Here is a 20,807-nt window from a genome sequence, read left to right as displayed (position 1 = left end):
GAAGTGTCCGCTGTCCTCGGAGAGGGCCTGCATCCCTGATGGCCTTTGGCCTTCTCTGCATTCCAGTCAGGTGCACAGGCCACCTCTACGGGCCAGCCCTTGTGGGATGGGCTCCTTTACTTGTCTCTCTGGGTCTCTGGAGCCCCTTCCTCCCTTCTGGGGAATCCTGGCCCTGTTTCCCCACCCTTGACTTTACATTTCACATGGGACTGAACACACAGCTTCAGGAGTCTCTCGTCCAGGTCTGTCCCCTGCGGGGCCCCCTTCTCCCTTCGGCTAATTCAGCTCCACTTCCGACGTATGCTACCTGCGTACATCCTTCAAGTGCACCGGAAACATACCCTTTCCTTCTATTTTAGAGAAAAATACTTTACTCAGAAAAGCATCTGGCCAGCCAAAGTCTGTAAACCATAATGCAGCTGAAATGCTGTGTTTTGCAATTGAAAATGCCATAGCAAAATGAAAATATAAATGATTTATTATTCCCACTTTTTATTCACCCTGAATGCTGGTATCTGAAGCCAGTTCAGTGGGATGGTAAGGAAACAGAGTAAGCTTTTTTAAAAAAATGTGAAATTCCAGGTTTGGGGATGCTGATGTCACTTGTCTGTTATTATGTCTAATTGCACTTAATATTCTACTGTTCTTCTCTGATGTTTATTGGCCACGAGGAGCATGTGTGTAGGTGGTGTGAATCCTATCACCTCCTCTGGCTCACAGACAGAAAGAAGAGGAAAAGGGTACAGGGAAACCTGGGGTAAGAAAAGGAAACGGGACCGGGCCTTCCCCCACTGGCAGGTAAAGGACTGGACAGTCTGCGGGGCAGGAGGGACACTTACTTGTGCGGTGGGAGGTGGCAGCACTTTCTCAAAGTTCTCTTGAAAGGAGCGAAGCTGGTGACCATTTTGGCCCAGGGTGTCCTCCACCAGCTTCCAAAAGGCTGGCTCGGAGAGGTGGTAGTGGGGTAGCTGTGGGACAGACACTGTCATCAGAGCATTCTCTGGGAGGAAGGGGACAGAAAGATTCGGGTAGTCTACATTCCAGCCCCAGGTGTGTGAAGAGGGATTTTAATGTCATCGTCAGCTGTCATGTGTGTTTGCTGACTGCCCTGCTCAGTGTCCTTCAAGAAAGTGTCCTTCTGTGGGAGTCTAGGAATATTGCCCACCGTGGAGCTGTGGCCACAGGGGTGGCAGGCACGGCCTCCCTTCTCCCATCTGCTGTGAGCAGTCCACGGACTAAACAACAAACCCGAGCAAGGCCAGGCAGAATCCTCCCATCACATTTAGAATATGAAGACTGAGAGCAAGAGGAAAACTTCTCTTTTAGATGCTGAGATGTAAAAACTGTCTCTTCCACCATGCAGAAAAAGGTTGTCCTGAGAATGAAGCCAGCCCAGACAGGGAAACAGAGCTAGGAGATGGAGAGAAAATCGGAGCCCTGACACTGTTTGTGCTGAATGCACCTGCCGTGGGTTCGATCGCCTCCTGGGCCTCCCATTTATGCAAATCAGGATGTCCTTCTTTATGCCTCAGCTGGTTTGGAGCCCAAGGAGTTCTGAGTAATGCCGCATCCTGAGACCATGGCCTAGCTAGCCATCTCCTGCATTCTTCCCAACAACCAAGGAACGAGTAAGATTCACAGCTAATGGAGACCAGCCCTCTCTGCTTGTCACCAAGCTTACTGCTCTTGGGTCTGACTTAGAACCTTTCCCCTGCCCCCAGGATGCAGACTGAGGTTCTACTGTGCAGGCCTTTCCCAGGCTCCATGGGACTGGTCCAGGGCAATGGGCCAGAGGACACAGACAAGGAAGCTGGCACCAGTCACTGACAGGTCCAAACAATCGAAAGGACAGGCCCAACCAGGAAAGACCCACTTTCTACTTTTATAAAGTTGATCTTCCCGCTGCTGGCCTCCAGCAACACTCCCCAGGCCCACACATCCCAGTCTAAACACAAGAGACCTGGCAGCCCTACAGACAGAACTGGAGGGTGGAAAGAGAATGACGATTATCTAATCACACCGACCCTCCGACTTTGGGAAAGAAATGCTTCTTTTGTCAGATGGTTCAGGCTTAATTAAATTCAAAAAGCACGTCTAAGACAGAACTCTGTACTAAATGCTTTGAAGGCCCAAAAGAATAAAAGCCTATCGTCTCAGCCCTCCTCAACGAGGAGAAACAGCTTCTTCCAGCGCCCCAGCTGAAGGCAGGCTCTGCGAAGCGCTTAGCACAGCACATCCTAAGGGCTGTTGGAGTATGTGCGATGGGGAGATGGGCTCTCCCAGCTGCAAGAGGGAATGGAAAGGTTCATTCATCCGTCACATATTTGGGGAGTTCCTACCTTGCACCAGGCATTGTGAAAGGCATAGAGGGCCTTGGGCTGGAGGCATTTCAGGCCAAGCAAGGGGTCTGTGCAAAGGGATGCGGTCACACTCAGAATCAGTGTCCAGGAAATGGGACCACAGGGTGGCCTGGGACAAGGAGCCAGGGGTCACGAGCGTTTCAGAGGAAGTTTCATGCAACACAGTGCAAGGGGGCGGCTGAGCCACAGACCAGGAAGCCCAGGAGACACTGTGTGCTCTGAGGAGTGCTGGACCATCCTAGGGGCCAGGCCCACAGTCCCTCAGCTCTGATGCTGACAGAGACAGACTTGAAAGCAGCTTGGTTTTCTTCCCTGGTCCTCAAAGCTCTGAATTCAAAGTTTGTCCTTGGAAGTTTGTCCAAACTTCTTTGCAATCCATATAAATAGATCTTTCAGCGGACAACTTTTCTACTAGGATGCCAAGCAGTGTTCAGAGCCCAGGAGTTGAGCTGCCAGGGTGAACTCCTGCTATCGGCTGTGTGGCCTCGGGCATGCTGTCTAACCCCTCTGTGCCTCAGCTTCCTTTTGGAACGCAGATGATGATGGTACCTACTCTCTACGGCCAGTGTGAGGATGCGCTGGGATAATGCATCGAAGGGACACACCACATGTTCACGAGGATGCAGCTGCTAGAAGTAGACACAGCAGCGGGAACACCAACCAGAGACACTGACTCCCGACTTTGGGGAAGGGCCGGGCCTCTGTCACCGACTTCTAATATATTCCAAGGACGGGCCCCAAGGTCTGCTATTTTCTCAGCAGAGCCTCCACCGCTTCTGAATCCCAGAGCCCAGGAATCGCCCGGAGTCCCAGTTCTATTCTCGTTTACATGATCGGACTCCAGGAATGGGCAAATGACATAAGAGAGGTCCAGGAGGTCCCCATGGCCGCCTGCTAAGCACTGACGGCCTAATCTCCCTCCATGCCAGCCCCCTTGAACTGCTGGCTGCAGGGCTATGAGGCCCTGGCTACTCGGCAGAGGTGCCCCAGTCCCAGAGGCCTTACCTGGGCCAAGCTGCCCTCCGCCCTCTGCAGCACCTGCTGTGCGAGGTCCCTCTGGAGGCCCACGAATGTGCACAGGATCTGGCCCAGCCAGCGCACGGCCAGCCGGTTCAGCTGCGGGAGCTCGGCCACGAGCAGGGAGTTGAGGGCCTGGTACGTGTGCCGGGCCTCCTGCTCCTCGTACGTCACGCTGCCCACCTCCAACAGCTTTTCTTCCACCCTCTCGAAGTCCAAGAGTTTGTCCAGACGCTTCCTGACCAGGTTCTGAGGGCCAGCCAGGGCTTTGACCAGGGTGCACAATGGCTGCCACACCAGGCCTTCTAGCCGCTGCTTCTGTGGGGAGAGGGGAGCTCGGGGCTGGGAAAGGGAGCGGCAGAGGGCAGGCACTGGGGAGAAGGGGTTTTGGAGGGAGGTAGGACCAGGCGGTAGTCCCACCCCCACCAACTCGATGTGACCTCTTGCATGTTATCTAACCTTTCTGGGCCTCAGTGTGCCCACCTGAACAATGGGGACAGAGCATGTATGAGCTTAGCAGAGGGCCTGGCCCTTCCTAACATCTGTGTACAGATCTTAGGAGATTTTGTAGAGAGGGGTGACCACAAACACAGTCTTTGGGACTCAGATTCCATCTTGACACTGACCATGTGAATAAGCTGGGAAGTCGCCCTCCCTGTGCTCCAGCTCTCCCCTGCAGAGTGCTGCTCTTAGCAGCCTCTGCCCCATACGCTGTGTTGTGAGGATTAATGGAGACTATAAAGCGTTGAGCAGCTTATCTGCCTGGTGGATAGTAAGGCATAGCAAACATTAGCTGAGGCTATTTTTATCAGTAAAATGCATTAATAATAATAATGTCTGCCCTGTTTACTGCTCTGGAAGGTTATGGGTGCAACAATCATATAAAGGGCCTGGCTTTAAGTCATCTCTACAGCCATCGTGGGGCTTGAACTCACAACCCTGAGATCAAGAGTTGCGCGCTCTACTGACCGAGCCAGCCAGGAGGCCCCTAAATACTATTCTCACTAGGCTCTACGACCTGCCTCTCAAAGGAAGGGGAAAGGAGAAGCTGGACTCACGAAGCGTGGGAAGGCCTGGAGCTGGAGCTCCCGCATGAGGCTGCAGTACTCCGGCACGGGCCCTCCAGCGATGTCCAGATCGCACTCCTGGGGCCGGAAGCGGAGGAAAGCCTGGACCCGGAGCAGACGAGAAACAGCCAATGAGGACCCACTGTGGCCATCCCACGCCTGCACCCCCTACTCTCACCCTACCTCTGGAGAGGCGGTCCAGCCCTCCACACCCCCCCCCCCCGCGACAGGGAAGCACACAGCGTACTCCATCCTTGCACAGCTCGGGTGATTAGCGAATCTTCCTGCAACAGAACCAGCCCTTTCTCCCTAATCCAGCGCTTCCCCGACCGGGTATGTTTGCACGGAACCTCTGATTTCACTGCCGTGCCCATATTCCACATATTCGATGGATACCTGAAATCAACTAACCATTCCTTTTCATATCAGTGTATTTTTTTTTTTAATCACCTTATGACACTACTACCATAACGGGAAAACCAGCAGTAACTGCCACAAACAGGCATGTAAGAGTAACTGCTGTAAAAGCAAACAACGTCATTAAGTTCTGTCCGGACAGCCCCGCCGGCAGAAGGCTCCTGGCCCGAGACACACTGCGCCAGTGTTAAAAGACACACCAGCCAAAGCAGCTTTTCCTGCACTCAGGGGATTAAAGGAGGGGTCCCATGCTTGCTGGGGGACTCTATGTCATGTAAGCCTGCCTCTGGGGGAACACAGCTTAATGCTTTCAAATATCTGTCCTACCCTGCAAAGCCAGATGGGTCTCGCACGTGAGCCTGCTTCTCCGTCCTTTCTGGGAGCCGTCCCCTCCCGTCTCGCTGCACTATGACGGGCTCCTGCTGCCTTCTGCCCAGGGGGCCCAGGATGGAGTGGGAAAAAGCAGAGGGATCTGCCCCACACAGAGGGGCCTGCAACTATGACCTCCCTTGCTTCCCACACTTCCCGTAAGGACACCCCAAATCCCATTATCCAAAGAGCCCGTTATCCTCTGACCAAGCCGCTTTGTGCGAATGGCCATGACCGAGGACAAAACCACAAAGGGACGGAGTGGATGGAATGAGTCAGCGTCAATGACAACAGTGAAGGAGAGTTTGGGGACAAGGAAAATAATGTGCCTGTTGGCATGCAAACTGGTGTTCCTGTGGGCTGAATTCAGCCTGTAGAAATACATTTTCTTGGGCCTACAGAGTACTTAAGTTTTCATTAAATTTGCTGCTCATGTGGACACATCATGAGATATCATCTGAAAGTTTTTTTCCCCCTAAAACCAGAATTGGCTACCGTCGGGTCCACATTCCCAAACAGCAACGGCTTCTCCAAGTCAAGTAACTGCTGCCCCTTTAGGCTTTGTTCACCTATATGGTCAAATTCTAAGTATTATTATGCATTTAACTCTACTGAAAAGTCTCGTCAACAGCCTATTAGACACTAAGACTCGGACATGTGCACATTTCATGTGACAATATTACCTTCTTCACTTTCATAGGCACCTGTGTCACCTGCTCTAGGTGCCAGACTGGTGGGTTGGGACTCAAACCCCAGTGAATTTTAACCCTGCTCAGTGGGAACCTCACCCCGAGAGCTGTGGGTTGGGGAGCACTCGCCTGTGGCCCTTCCTCTGACCTGCGGCCAGCGACCCGGTGACCTCTTCCATTTGGGTTCCTGCGGCTGGTGCTTTTGCCAGCTTGTCGGATGGACCCCAGGCGTCCTGCCTGGGGGACCCAGCCCAGCGCAGCCCAGTCATCGTTACCGGCAGAATCCTCACCTCCAGATTATCCAGGTAAACAGCCACATTGTTCTTCATCTCGGTCACACACAGTGACACCCATTGGAACCTCTCTTCTAAATCGTCAAATTCCTTGTCTTCCGTCTGAGAGGAGAGTGAGATCTGTGAACGCTGAGAATATCCACGCAGGGAGGAGGCGGGGGAACGCGTGGGCCCATCCATGTCCCAAGCTCTCACTGGGGCCCACCTGTCCGCAGCCCTGCCCACCAGAGCCTCGTCCTTCAGCCCCAAAGCTGAGTGGGATGGTTAGAGGCAGTGAGTGCTGCTTAGTGGTTTGGTACTCAGATCACAGAGTAAGATACGCAAGCGCAGGAGTCCTAGGTCCTTGGCTGTGTGACCTGGGGCAAGTGTTACCCTCCTTGAGCCTGTTTTCTTCAGCTGCAAATGGGGTAATAAAAACACCTACTTCATTGTGCTGATCAAATAATGCCTGGTCTAGAGTAAGTGCCCCCAGCAATCTGAGCTGTTCCTGGGAGCTATTCCAAGCTGGTCCCTTGCCCATGCCCAGAGGTTAGCTTTCCTATCTGCAGAAAGTGATGCTCAGCAAAGGACAGCACAGGGTGCCCTGGAGAGAGCCCCAGCCGGCTCTTCGGAATCATGTGAGGGTGACAGCTCAGCCCCTACTAGCAACGCATGTGGAGAGGTCCCTGCAACCCCCTCAGCCGCCACCTCTGACAGGAGTCTAAGCCACCTGCTCCACCCACAGCACAGTCCTTCCCCTCTGGAAGGGCTGGGATGCCACCCTTCCTCCGCCCAGGCTCACCCTGGGCACGAGCCCGGCCTCCTGCTTCAGCAGCTGGCTCAGCCGAGTGGTCTTCTTGGAGAGGGTGTGCGTGTTGAGGCGGGCCAGCCGCTCCCGGAGGGTCAGCTGCTCCACTCTGGCGTACTTGGAGGCTGCAGAAACAGAGGAGAGGGAAGGCACGGGGACCAGAGCTGACCCAGGAGAGCAGGCATCCCGGACACACCTGGCTAGGCGTCCGCTTGGGCCCTTGTCTCAAGCAGCACACCCGCTCCAACAGCAGCACGCAGAGGGCGAGACCTGGGCTGGCTGCAAGGTATGAGGCTGGCTGAGCAGCCTGACTTGGGCAAGGTGCCCCTTCCTCAGCCTGCTTCCTTATTCGTAAACGAGACCAGCCACCCCCTGTGCTTGCTCGGAGGATCACAGAAGACAGTGGGTTTGAATGGACTTTTTAAAGGAGGACTCAAGGGAGAGATGAGTTGCCGGAGGCCCCAGGGCCCGTGTCAGCCAGGCCAGGCTGGGAACCATGAAGCCCCATTCCCGGTGCAGGGCTTTCCACCCCCGGCCTGAGTCTGAAAGCCGGCTCTGCCTCTCACCAGCTCTGGCATCTGGAGGGAACGATCAGAGATTTCATTTGACCTGACCGTGACATGAGGCTACCGGGGCCAGTCTCCAAGAGCAACAGTAAGGATCAAACCAGATAAGGAATGGAAGACGTGTCACAGGAACTGGATTATCACTATCATACCATCCAGATGGCACAGTGGAGTTTGCTCTCTACCTGGGACACTGCCTCATTTCCCAAACCTTTTTGTTTTAACAACCTAAGAGACAGAGTTTCCCGTGCACTAGCTGGCCTTCCCAAGGTATGTGTACACACACACACACACACACACAGAGCTCTTGGCCTCCTCCATATTAATTTCTCCTCCACAGTATATGCAGTTGGTTAGCATGGGACTGATCTTGCTTTGGTTCAAGGGGTGGGTGCTAGCTGGGCTAAGCCAGTTCATATAATCTCAAACTCCTGATCACAGTGATTGGTTCCAAGAATTATACATAAGCCAGGCCCAAGCCAAACAACTTATGGCATTCCCCTAACAATGGTAACTGGTTCAGGGTGAGCACAGGACCCAAATGGGTCCTATCAGAATGACACTCCAATCTAATTTATGACTAAGGGGTGAAAGATCCCTGCAGGGTGTGTTATCAGATGTGAGTCTTAGAACAGCAATAGCCATTTACTACTATGAGGGAGGCCAGCCTGGACATGAAGTAACACACAGTAAAGATCAGAGATGAGAGAATTTTAGGGAAATGGAGCCAACACCCTGATCAAACCCTACCTAAAGTCCATATTACCTTTGGACTTGTGGTTACATGAGCCACTACATTTCCTTTATTAATGAAGATGGCTTGAAATGAGTGTTTTTGTACCTGGAAGCATTCTCACTGATATAACCCCTAAATCCCCCAAGTCCTTACCCACTTCCTTGCGCCTCTTGTACTCATTGATATTGGTGTTCACGTCCTGGAGGGCAGAGACAGCCCTCTGAAGCACAGGGTAGGCACTGGCATCAGGGACTGTGTTCTCCAGGATTTTCTGCAGCAGCAGTGGGTACTTTGTAATCCTCTGAAGAGGGATCACCAGTAAGAAACTCAGGCCTGAGGGCCCAGCTTGTGGCCTGAGGGAGAAGGCTGGCATTAGGTAGGGGAAACCCACTGTTCCGGGGAACAGGAGCCCTGGGCTCTAGGTCCAGCTCTGCCTTTTAACTCGCTGTGTGATCTCAGGCAAGTCACCCTCCTTACGTGGTTCTCAGTTTCCTCATCTGTAATGCATGAGGTCTAGATGCTAGAGAGGCACTGCTAGTTCTCACTGTTCCGGTTTCTGGGTCCTGGTTTCCCATCTGTACTAAATGCAACGGTCAGTTCTCGGTCCTCCACTTCCCTGGCCTGTCAGCAGCAGACACAGCTGACTTGTCCCTGCTCTTAAAACACTTTCTTCTTTTGGCCCCAGAGATGCCTTTTGCCCGGCTTTCCCTGCTCCGTGGGATACTCTCTTGGCCTCCTCTGCTGGCTTCCCTCCAATGCCAGATTGCCCTTGGGCCTTCCCTCCCCTCCACTCCTTCTCTTACTGACTTCATTTAGTCGGATGGCTTTTAACACAGCCCCAACCCAGACCTCTGTTTTCCCACTTCTGTTCTGAGCTCTGGACTCACACGGTCAGCTGCCTGCGTGACACGTCCACCTGGCTATGTCCTAAGCTCAACTCTGTATGTAGGGCACCCATTTGACATTTCATGCAGTAAAATGGTTTTGTGGCTTTACCAGTTGAAAGTTCGAAAAAAAAAAAAAATCACAGGAACTTTGTGTTTATAGAGATGCATTTAAAGTACTTAAGGGTAGAGCTGCCTGGGTGGCTCAGTGGGTTAAGCCTCTGCCTTTGGCCCAGGTCATGATCTCAGGGTCCTGGGATCGTGCCCCACATCTGGCTCCTTGCTCAGCAGGGAGTCTGCTTCCTCCTCTCTCTCTGCCTGCCTCTCTGCCTACTTGTGATCTCTCTCTCTCTCTCTCTGTGTCAAATAAATAAATAAAGTCTTAAAAAAAAAAAAACTATTTAAGGGTAGGGGGCACCTGGGTGGCTCAGTTGGTTAAGCCTCTGCCTTCAGCTCAGGTCATGATCCCAGGGTCCTGGGTGAGTCCTGGATCAGGCTCCCTGTTCTCCAGAGAGTCTGCTTCTCCTTCTGTCCCTCCTCCCACCTGTTCTTTCAATCGCTCTCTCTCTCTTTCTCAAATAAATAAGTAAAATTTTTAGGGAAAAAAAATTATTTAATAGTAAACAGTCATGATTTCTATTACTTATCTTTAAACAGTTCAGTGTAAAAACAGCAGCAAAATGTTAACACTGGTTAGTTTTAGGTAGTGGTATATGTTTATTACATTCTATTTTTCTACAGGTGCAGAACACAAGAATGAGTAGTGTCAAGATCCCTTCCAGATGCACTATTTGATGAATAGATGACTTTTTCTAGTCCCTTTCTTGCTGATTTCGGGGATTTGCAGGAAAAAATACCTGTCAGTGGTTTCTGGGAAGAGGCTCACACAGTTTTCCTTGATCATAACCAGAAGCCCTCAGACCTGCCTTTCAAGAAGCCTATGAGGGTTTTAAACCTCAATGTCTAGCACGCCTCCTCCAAGAGGACTCACAGATGCTGCTCAAAACCATTCTCCACCCTCTCTCCATGGTACCCTGGCTTCTTACTCTTCCTCCTAAGGAAATATTTCCAGACCAAATGTCCAGGAAGTATCACCCCTGAGGCTAAGGACAGGCAGAACAGGTGGGTGCTCTCTCATTAGCCACGGGGGGTTGTGGGGGAGGCAGGGGTAGGAATACCTGTCAAGACGTGCCTACACTGACCATCTGCTCTCACCATGGGTTTCCTAGCATTTGGCCAACCACAGGCAGGGGAGATGGAAAAGTCACCAGATATTTGCAAAGCTCTGTCCTCTGGGCTTACTTTCCATGGGAAAGGGCCCAACTGCCTCATGAGGACAGCTGTCCACAAATAAGAGTACATGGGATCTTCAAAGAGAGAATTACAGCTCTCCTCCCCAATTAGCAAGGGGTCATGACAGAATCATAGCAGCCTTTTATGATTACAGCTTTTCTAAGGTAATCCGGAGGGGAAAAAAATTTTTTTTTTTAAAGTAGGCCCAACATGGGGATAGAACTCATGACCCTGAGTTCAAGACCTGGCTGAGATCAAGAGTCAGATGCTGGGGCGCCTGGGTGGCTCAGTGGACTAAGCCTCTGCCTTCGGCTGGGGTCATGATCTCAGGGTCCTGGGACTGAGCCCTGCATTGGGCTCTCTGCTCGGCAGGGAGCCTGCTTCCCTCACTCTCTCTGCCTGCCTCTCTGCCTACTTGTGATCTCTGTCTGTCAAATAAATAAATAGATAAAATCTTTAAAAAAAATAATAAATGAACAGAAGAAAGTTTGGATGGAAAAGTTAACCACCAGGTGGAGGGACGGAGAAACGTGAGACCGAAGGACAAAGGACTTTTACTCTTTATTTCCCCGTGTTTTGTTTAAATATTCCTTTTTTTCAGTAAGCATTCATTATTTTTATATTTAAAATGAAAAAAGAGGGGTGCCTGGTGGCACATAAAGTTAAGCGTCTGCCTTCAGCTCGGGTCATGATCTGAGTCCTGGGATCGAACCCTGTGTCAGGCTTCCTGCTTGGTAGGGAGTCTGCTTCTCCCTCTCTCTCTGCCCCTTCCCCCTGCTTTTTTCTCAAATAAGTTTTTAAAAATTTTTAAAAAAATAAAATGAAGGAAGATTGTCAATAAAGGAAAAGAGAGATTATTTGCCTTCCCCAAACACTGCCTCGGCTGTCATTCTGAGAGTGGGTGCTCTGTGCTGGACTGATCAGCCTCTGCAGGGCAGCTTTCCCCCCCCCGCCCCCGCCCCCAGCTGCAGAGCTTCCTGCCCACTGCAAGGGCAAGCTTTGATCCCCTGGCCCTCAGGTGGGAGCTGCATTAAGAGACAGGACAAATTGAAGATCCTGCCAGCTCACCCAGCCAAATAAAAAGGTAGCAAGCAGCATGCATTTTGGAATCACAAAGAATTGGATTAGATGGATGAGGAAGAACCCCTTACTGCTTGGTGTGGTGATTCTAGTTGGCTAAGCTCCAGAAACAGTCCCATGATCATATGCACAAAAAAACCAGGACTACTGTCTCAAGAGAGAGGAGGTGGAAAGCAAGGGCTGGCAGGATGAATGGCCTTCCTGGGGCAACACTGGACCAGGGGCTCTCATCGAGGGCATGGTGGAAACTTGCAGGCACTGGACTGCTCCAGGTACTTAGCAGGAGGGTCCAGGGCAGCAGGCCGTCTGCAAGGACAGCCCTGCACTGTGGAGCAGTGTGCCATGTCTCCTAGGGCCCTCTGAACATGCACAGGCTGAATGAATGCCTCAAAATGTGTTGCAAGTTTGAGATCAGAGGTGTTCTTGTGACTATCTAACTCCATCCAGTAACTGATCACAGCACTGGAAGTCTTTTTTTTTTTTTTTTTTTTTTTTTAAGATTTTACTTATTTATTTGACAGAGAGAGTGAGAGAGCATAAGCACAGGCAGGGAGAACAGCAGAAGAAGAGGGAGAACCAGGCTCCCAGCTCAGCAGGGAGCCTGGTTCTCCCTCTCCTTCTACTGTGACCATTTGACAGAGACAGTGAGAGAGGGAATGCAAGCAGGGGGAGTGGGAGAGGGAGCAGCAGGCTTCCTGCTGAACAGGGAGCCTGATGTGGGGCTCAAACCCAGGATCCTGGGATCAGGACCTGAGCCAAAGGCAGACACCTAACTACAGCCATCCAGGCGCCCCAAGCACTGGAAATTTTTATGATGCTACCTTTCATAAATAAGACCCAGACCATCTGCAAGAACATCATACGTCCTACTTCCTCACTTCCTCTGCCCCCAGAGCATAATGTTATCCCTGTGTCATTTATGTCATTTGCTGCTTCTTATCATACACAGGGAGGTCAAATGTGCTCTCATGGCTACTTGTCATTCTACGGCATGTGCCTTCTCTGCTCTTTCCTTTTTCGATACTTCTTACATGGAATGGCTTCTGACTTTTCTTTCCTTGAATCCAAACTTATTTATTACAAGTAGGTGCCAGCATCTGATTCTTTCATTAGATTTCTAGGATAGCGGTGCCCAGGCAGCTCCACACTGAAATACATATTACTTTATTAGACATTATTTTCCTTTTACTTCTTTTTATTACTTTTAAGCCATTATCTTTTCTTTCCAGTTATGTATACAGGCAGGGTATCTCTCTCTCTCTCTATCTGCCAATCTATTTCAAGAATATATGTCAGGATATTAATTTAAAGTTTTTTACAAAAAAGGAGCATTGAGGGGCATCTGGGTGGCTCAGTTGGTTGAATGTCAGGCCCTTGGTTTTGGCTCAGGTCGTGATCTCTGGGTCGTGAGATTGAGCCCTGCATCGGGATCTGTGATGGGTGTGGAGCCTCCTTAAGATTTTCTCTCTCCCTCTCATTCTGCCTCTCTCCCCTACCCCTCTCTCACTCTCTTAAAAAAAAGTGGGGGACGTCTGGGGGGCACAGGTGGTTAAACGTCTGTCTTTGGCTCAGGTCATGATCCGGGGGTCCTGGAATTGAGCCCAACATTGGGTTCCCTACTCAGCAGGGAGCCTGCTTCTCCCTCTGCTGCTCCCCCTGCTTGTGCTCTCTCCCTCTCCCTCAAATAAATAAATTCCTTAAAAAAAGGAAAAAAAAAAAAAGGAGTATTGAAACCACTAGTGCTGAGAGCCACAGTGTGGTTTCAGAGAACTACAAACCCTGCCCAGTCGGGACAAGGGTAATAGCTAGGGTTTACAGTGTCACTTGGGTACAAGTGAGTCCAACCCCCCAGGAGGCACAGTTATTACTCCCCCTTTCACATGTAAGGAAACCAGGTTCGGAGACATGAAATGGCTCTGCCAAGGTGAGCTGGAGAGGAGCCAGATCCACCACTGGGCAGCGTGGCACCGGAGCCCATGAGAAAAGCCTGGACTGGTCTGGCTGGAAAAGACCGGAGTGTGGAAAGCATGAGAAACTGCAGCCTCTGAGCCAATGAGGGCCCCCCGACGGTGCTTCTAACCTGTCTGAGCTCGATGCCAGTATTTGGCACCTGGGAGATTTCTATCTCAGTTTCTGACTTCTTTTGAGAAGTCGGAGGGTCTGGCCACAGTGGACTCACAGTCCTACATGGCAACTGAGGCGGATGGTTTGTAAAGTAGGGCTATAATTATTCTACTCTCTGCATGCACACCCTTTGTTGTGGCGGCTGCTGTTGTACCCACTTTGAGTACGACCCTGAAACTCCTCCCCTTGAGAAGCAGCGTCAATTTTTCCACCCCTTGGGTCTGTCACAGAACACCAATTCCCAGCCAAGACCTCCCAAGGCCTTACCCTCTCCTGCCCCCCCTTCCCTTTTCCCTCCCTCCCGCTCTCCCCCTGTCTCAACCCTGTGACCACCATGTGAACAAGCCTGGGCCACCTGCCAGGTGACGGAGCCTGTATAGCCAGAGCTGAATCAGCTCGGTGTCTCAGACATACAAGAGAGCCCAGCTGAGATCAGCAATGCTGACCTGCAGGTGATCACGGGCATGTGAAGGTGCTCAGGCGGGGCTAGAAGAATCCTTTATGGAGCCCAGCCATATTGCTAACAAGCAGCAGAATGAACCAAACACGTGTCTGTCTTAAGCCATTCTGTTCTGGGTGCTCTGTTACACAGGGAACGTTAACAGAGCTGCAGCTGCTTTCTACACAGGGTCTGTTGGCTCTGGCTGGCCACAGTCTCCACTGCTCCCTTATGCCCCACATGTGCCACTCTTGTTTTTGTTATCTGCCTCTCTCCTATTGAAATGTTTTTAGTGACTCTCACAAAAACCTAAGTTTCTTTTTTCTTTTTTAAGATTTTATTTATTTATTTATTTATGAGAACTATCACAAGTAGGCAGAGAGGCAGGCAGAGAGAGAGAGAGAGAGAGAGAGAGAAGCAGGCTCTCCCCGAGCAAAGAGCCCAATGTGGGGCTGGATCCCAGGACCCTAAGATCATGACCCGAGTCAAAGGCAGTGGCTTAACCCACTGAGCCACCCAAGTGCCCCAAAACCTAAGTTTCTAAGACCCATGAAAGGATGAATCGAAGGGGGAAGTGAATATAGTTTTGGGGGTTAGCGAGGGGCCAGGGTAATTGAAAAGGAGGCTTCAGGAGGTTGGAGGGATAAAGGGAGAGGAACAGGGGAGGAAGCAGGAGCTTCCATAGGAGATAACATCATCTTCAAAGATCTTACTCTGTATAGTCCTTCTCTTGGGTGTAAAAAGAATGTCTAAGTAAGATAAAATAACAGCCGCCTCTCATCCTCCTGCACTATTCTGATTTCCAGAAAATGACCTTCATCTATCTCCATTTGGGGAGCTTGTCCTGGGGAAGGTAAAGCCTTTTTGAAATAGAAAAGAAGCAAGACAATTCCAGACAAGGAAATATAAATGATCTTAAATATATGAAGAAATGACCAACTTTAATCATGAGATGTAAATGCAAAATGAAACCACACTGAGACACCATTTGTCACCTCTCTCAGTGGCATTACTCTAAAGTTTAATGACACACCCTGGTGAGGCTATGAGGAAACAGACACCCACACCTTGCTCACAGTATAGCCTTTATAGAAGGAAAGTTTGCAATCTTAGCAAAATTATCCATATATGCTTTCTTTGACCTAGAAAGTCCACTTCTGGACAGTCACCTTACAGAAACACCTGCACCTGTGGGAAACCTGGGTGGCTTAGTCAGCTGAGTGTCTGACTCTTTGTTTTGGCTCAGCTCATGATCTCAGGGTCCTGAGATCAAGCCCTGCATTGAGCTCTGCACTCAGCGAAGAGTCTGCGTAAGATCCTCTCTCTCCCTCTTGCACCGCCCATCCCCCACCTATGCACACACACTCTCTCTAAAATAAATAAAATCTTAAAAAAAAAAAGAACTATATGCACCTGAGTAAAATGACATACACTCACGAATAATCACTGAACGCTATCTGTAATAGCGAAAGAAAAGAAGCAAATTAATGTCCATTAATAGAAACCAGTTAAATGAACTGGGGGAACAGCCATGTGGTAGAAGAACACGCTGTTCAAAGGCTCATACATGTATGCAATGGAATAGGAAGGTGTCCACGATACATGGTGAGGGGAAAAAAAAATACCAACTTTTTTAAAAAAGGCAGTGAAATGACAGCATATATTTGATTTGCTTCTATATGCATAAAGGAACTCTACAAAGATCCACAAGCAATTTACAAGTGGTTAGCATGACTTTGGGGCTGGGAGTAGTATTTAGGTAAATGAACGGACAGGACTGGACAGGACAGGATTTTTTGTGTTGCATAAATTTGGATTTTTTAAAGCTTCTGGGGCATCAATTTTAAAAAAAGCTTCTGAACTATGTAACTGTTCTCCACTCAAAATTTTAACTTAAAAAATATCTGTTCTATACATGTTTCTTTTTTTAAATATTCTATTTATTTATTTGTCAGAAAGAGATGAGGAGTGAGAGAGAGCACAGGCAGGGGGAGCAGCAGGCAGAGGGAGGAGCATACTCCCCACCGAGCAGGGACTTGATCCCAGGACCATGGGATCATGACCTGAGCCGAAGGCAGACCCTTAACTGACAGAGCCACCCAGGAATCCCTACTCTCTCCAAATTTCTATCTAGAGCTTCTACCCACTGGTGCCAGCTCTGGGTGGTGAGGCCACCCAGGGCAGTTTGGATCCTATTTCAACTGTGTGTGGAGAGGCCTTCCAGGGTGATCCGAGCCCGCCTCATGCCATGCTGCCTACAGCACATGGTTCCCACCATCTCACTGCCCTTCCCGTGGGAGAAAGGAGTGCTGTTCACCAAATGTTTCTGCTTTTCCACCTCTGGACCCCCAGGCATGGTGGCATACCCTGGCTTCCTGGCAGGTGGACAAAGCCACAGGATTAGGTCTGGGCCATGAATTACAAGAAAGGGATGCATATCATTTCTGGCCTGGAACACTTAATCCCCCCACTGAGCCACTCAGGCACCCCTGGCCTGGAGCACTTATTAGCAGCATCGGGCCCTCCAGAGCTCCCTTGCCCTTTGCCGCAGTTACTGGTAATAACCCAGAGAGTGGCTGCTGTCAGCGTGGGCCCCGAAGCGAGGATGGCCCAGAGAAGAGCCTCAGGTGACCTGCAGTGCAGCATCAGGCGGGCATAAACCTTTGTTACTTGAAGCCACCGAGAGTTGGGGATTGTGTCCCTGCAGGAGCACGGGCAGCACCGAGGAGGGGAGAGACCTGGACAGCTCCCACCCCCAGGGCTGACGGCAGCAGGAGCCCACGCACACTGGTGGTGCTACTCACACCACAGCCTCGATGACGCTCTGGATCTCTCGCTGCAGCTCCGGCTCCTTCCGGTAGGTCTCCACCAGCAGCAAGGCCTGGTCGTAGCTGGCACAGTAGACCCTGTAGACTCGCTCCAGCTCCTCTTGGAATTCCAGGAACAAGTTGCCTGATGGTGAAAAAGCAACAGGGACCCCCAAAGGCATGTCTATCTGTCCCCTCACTTGGGACATGGAGGTGGTGAGTTAGACAGATGAGCCCTTCACTGGGGACTGGGACCGCCAGGCCTGACCTGTTGGGCCACTTTGGGCAAATTACCTCTTCTTCCTGAGTTTCCATCTTGTTTTCAAAAGGCTGCTGGAAGGATTACGTGACGGAACGCTGCTCAGGCTGGTGCCCGGGAAGTCTTACTAAAGCACAGCTATCATTACAGCAGTAATATTATTTGTGAGGTGCTTTACAGATCCCAGAACGTACTCGTGTCACACCTTTATAATCACGTGTGTGCCAAGGACAACTTCAAACCCCCAGGCTACAAAGACATGCTCAAGCAGAGCACAGGTTGTCACCTGCATGGACTCTGCAGTCAGAGAGGACCAGGAACAGCACTCCAGCCAACCCTTCCCCTGGGGCATCACCTAGGGTGAGCCCTTGACCTCCTGGACCTTCCATTTTCTCACCCACAGATTGGAATAAGAGTCTTCACCTCCAAGTGTTTTTTTTTGTTAGAACTAAATCAAACACGGCATGTAAAAACATCTGATGCAAACTTGACTCCCACAATATTTACCAACTGCTTATCTATGAATTAGATGTCATGCCCCCTTCTGCGCCCTGCGAACAAAACAAAGTCTCTGCCTCATGGAGCCTGTGTCCCCGTGGTGAAGACAGGCAGAAAGTAAATAGGTTGCACCTGTCACAATGCGATGATAAGAAGAAGCATAACAAAGCGTTAGAAAGCAGTAGATCTCCATAAGGAAGGCCTCCAGGAGGACGTGCAAGTTTATCAGAGACCAGAAGCACGGGCCCTGGGAACGTGGAGTGGGAGCAGCACTCCAGGCTTTCGGAAAGGAAATGCAAAGGGCTTCAAGCCTTAGGCAAGAGAGCACTGGGCATATGGGCAACAGCAAAAAGGCAAGAATAGCCGAAGCAGAGAAAACAAGAGCACCAAGCAGAGAAAATAATCCAGCAGCTGCAGCCAGATCACACAGGGCCTCAAGTAGGTAGGTAAGATGGAGTAAAGTGTTTGTGTTTTCTTCTAATAGAGGCAGGGGTTTGAGCAGGGATGATCTGCTTTCTGTGTTAAAAAGACCAGTCTAGCGCTCGGCTTCAGCAGCACATACACGGAAGTTGGAACAATATGGAGAAGATGAGCGTGGTCCCTGCACAAGAATAACAGGCAAATCTATAATGCATTCCATATTTTTATTTATTTTTTAAAGATTTTATTTATTTGACAGAGAGAGAGTGCGTGCACACAAGCAGGGGCAGCTGCAGAGAAAGAGAGGAAGCAGACTCCACGCTGAGCAGGGAGTCAGGACGTGGGGTTTGATCCCAGGACCGTGGGATCATGACCTGAGTGGAAGGCAGATGCTTAACGACTGAGTCACCCAGGTGCCCCGCTCTCCATATTTTTAAATCAGAAATTTATGAGATTGGTTACCTGCAGCAGGTGGATGGATTGGGGTGGAAAGAATGAGGGAATGGGATAGGGTAATAGGGATGAGAGGTGAGCATGGATTGGATGGACTGGAATTGTAGGTATCAGTATGAGTTCACGGTTTCAATATATAAATACAGACAGATAGATATAGAACGAAATGTGTATATGCATACATTAGTATATATACATATATATCCCAGCTCTGTGAGTTGACATCCCAGGGGCAATGAGCACACCTACAGCCTAGAGCTTGGTGTCTAAATACTATTCTCCCCAAATAGGAACCAGGGATCCTAGGAGAAATGGTTGATTCCAAAGACAGGGCAGGAAAACACAAGACGAGCCTGGAACACCTTGTGGTGTCAGAAAATAAGGATGTTCTCAAAAATTGTCAGAGGCATACTACAAGGACACGGGAGCCAACTGGAAGGAGCTCTCAATGGCCAACACTGGTACAATCTGAACAAGAAAATAAATAACCATAGTACTGGATTCTGACTCACAGAATAAAGTAAACATTCAAGAGGCCATACTGTCATAAATAAATAACTGAACAAATGAATGCTCATGAAGGGACAGTTCTTGCTTATAGAAAAATTGCCATTAATAAATGTCAAAGGGATAAGTGAAATAGAAATTACCATGAGAACACCAGTAATAGTTCTTGTAGGCAAGAACCACTGATGGATGTTAAAACTAATGGGTGGGGCACCTGGGTGGCTCAGTCGGTTAAGCATCTGCCTACTGCTCAGGTGATGATCCCAGGGTCCTGGGGTCCAGTCCCGCATCGGGCTCCTTGCTCGGTGGGGAGCCTGCAGAATTCTCCCTCTGCCTCAGCTGCTCCCTTTCCCTCTGCTGCTCCCCCTGCTAATGGTCTCTCTGATTCTCTCCCTCTCAAATAAATAAAGAAAATCTTAAAAAATAAAAAAAACAAACTAATGGGTGAAAGTTTGAGATGAAATAGGACATTTGGATACTATCAAAGTTTTTCTCCGTAAGCTATTTATGAATAACAAGGGGGAAATTATATATATATTACTTATAGTAATTATGGTGGAATAATATTTATAGTGGAAAAACACAACAGATATTACCTTCTATCAACCATGTGATCAAAGTTAACATTATTCTAAGTAATAACATATGGGAACAGCAAGTGCCCCTGTTCTGACACACTAAGGAGGACAGGACATTGGCCAGGATATTATTGCCAAAAATGTATAATGTCAATTTAAGAATAAAAATAATTTTAATTTTTTAAAAAGATTTTATTTATTTATTTGTCAGAGAGAGAGAGAGAGAGAGAGCGCACGCACAAGCAGGCAGAGTGGCAGGCAGAGGCAGAGAGAGAAGCAGGTTCTCTGCTGAGCAAGGAGCCTGATGTGGGATTCGATCCCAGGACCCTGGGATCATGGCCTGAACCAAAGGCAGTGGCTTAATCAACTGAGCCACCCAGGAGTGCCAAAAATAATTTTAATTTCATAAATACATAAAATGTTTATAAATAGGTACTTTTATAACTTATAAAATATAGATTATACATACCTAAGCTTTTATAAAATCTATAATATATTTTAATTTTAATAGCTGAAAACTTCAAAGTGACAGATAAACTACAAACCTGGCTCAGACTCTTCAGAAGTGTATGGTCACAAAAGACAGACAGACTAAAGAAGGCCAAGCGAACATGTCAATAAAATGAACTGTGGTAACCCAGATTGGATCCTGGGCCAGAAAAAAGACATCTGTAGGAAAGCAGGCAAAATGTGAATGAGGTCTGTAGAGTTAATAGTGTTAATTAATTAATTAGCATTAATAATGCTAATTTCTGGTATCAAAAATATACTATGGATATCTGAGATGTTAAAATAAGGAAAAGCTAGTTTGAGGGTTGTTTAGGATCTCTGTACTATTTTTGCCACTTTTCTGTAAATCTAAAATTATTTTAAGATTTAGAATGTTTTGGGGCGCCTGGTGGCTCAGTGGGTTAAAGCCTCTGCCTTCAGCTCAGATCGTGATCCCAGGGTGCTGGGATCGAGCCCCGCATTGGGTTCTCTGCTCAGCGGGAAGCCTGTTTCCTCTTCTCTCTCTCTGCCTGCCTCTCTGCTTATTTGTGATCTCTGTTAAATAAATGAATAAAATCTTAAAAAAAAAAGATGTAGAAAGTTTTTTTTTTTTAAGATTTTATTTATTTATTTGACACAGAGAGAGGGAGATCACAAGTAGGCAGAGAGGCAGGC

At 49.2% G+C, this 20,807-nt stretch overlaps 1 protein-coding gene and 1 non-coding gene across 6 annotated transcripts in view; one reads left to right on the top strand and one right to left on the bottom strand.

The window, feature by feature from the left end:
* Positions 1-20,807, bottom strand: part of ARHGEF37 (Rho guanine nucleotide exchange factor 37) — a 51,244-nt gene that overhangs the window by 8,937 nt on the left and 21,500 nt on the right. For all 5 annotated transcript variants that reach the window (XM_013051116.2, XM_013051107.2, XM_004737856.3 and 2 more), the window contains exons 4-10: positions 16,926-17,073; positions 8,455-8,654; positions 6,994-7,124; positions 6,210-6,314; positions 4,436-4,546; positions 3,366-3,695; positions 840-968 (exon numbers count right to left, since the gene is read on the bottom strand). In XM_013051116.2, coding sequence (XP_012906570.1) covers positions 840-968; positions 3,366-3,695; positions 4,436-4,546; positions 6,210-6,314; positions 6,994-7,124; positions 8,455-8,654; positions 16,926-17,073 — 1,154 coding nt within the window. The remainder of the gene's footprint in view (positions 1-839; positions 969-3,365; positions 3,696-4,435; positions 4,547-6,209; positions 6,315-6,993; positions 7,125-8,454; positions 8,655-16,925; positions 17,074-20,807) is intronic.
* On the top strand, positions 18,224-18,331 carry LOC123391970. Its single transcript, XR_006606645.1, has one exon. It is a non-coding gene; the product is annotated as a U6 spliceosomal RNA (small nuclear RNA).

The sequence above is a fragment of the Mustela putorius genome, unplaced genomic scaffold, assembly GCF_011764305.1.
Source record: "Mustela putorius furo isolate JIRA1106 unplaced genomic scaffold, ASM1176430v1.1 tig00000407_pilon_pilon_pilon, whole genome shotgun sequence".
NCBI lineage: Eukaryota > Metazoa > Chordata > Mammalia > Carnivora > Mustelidae > Mustela > Mustela putorius.
Note: the sequence above shows the minus strand (reverse complement) of the source record. Positions and strands in the feature narration are given on the sequence as shown.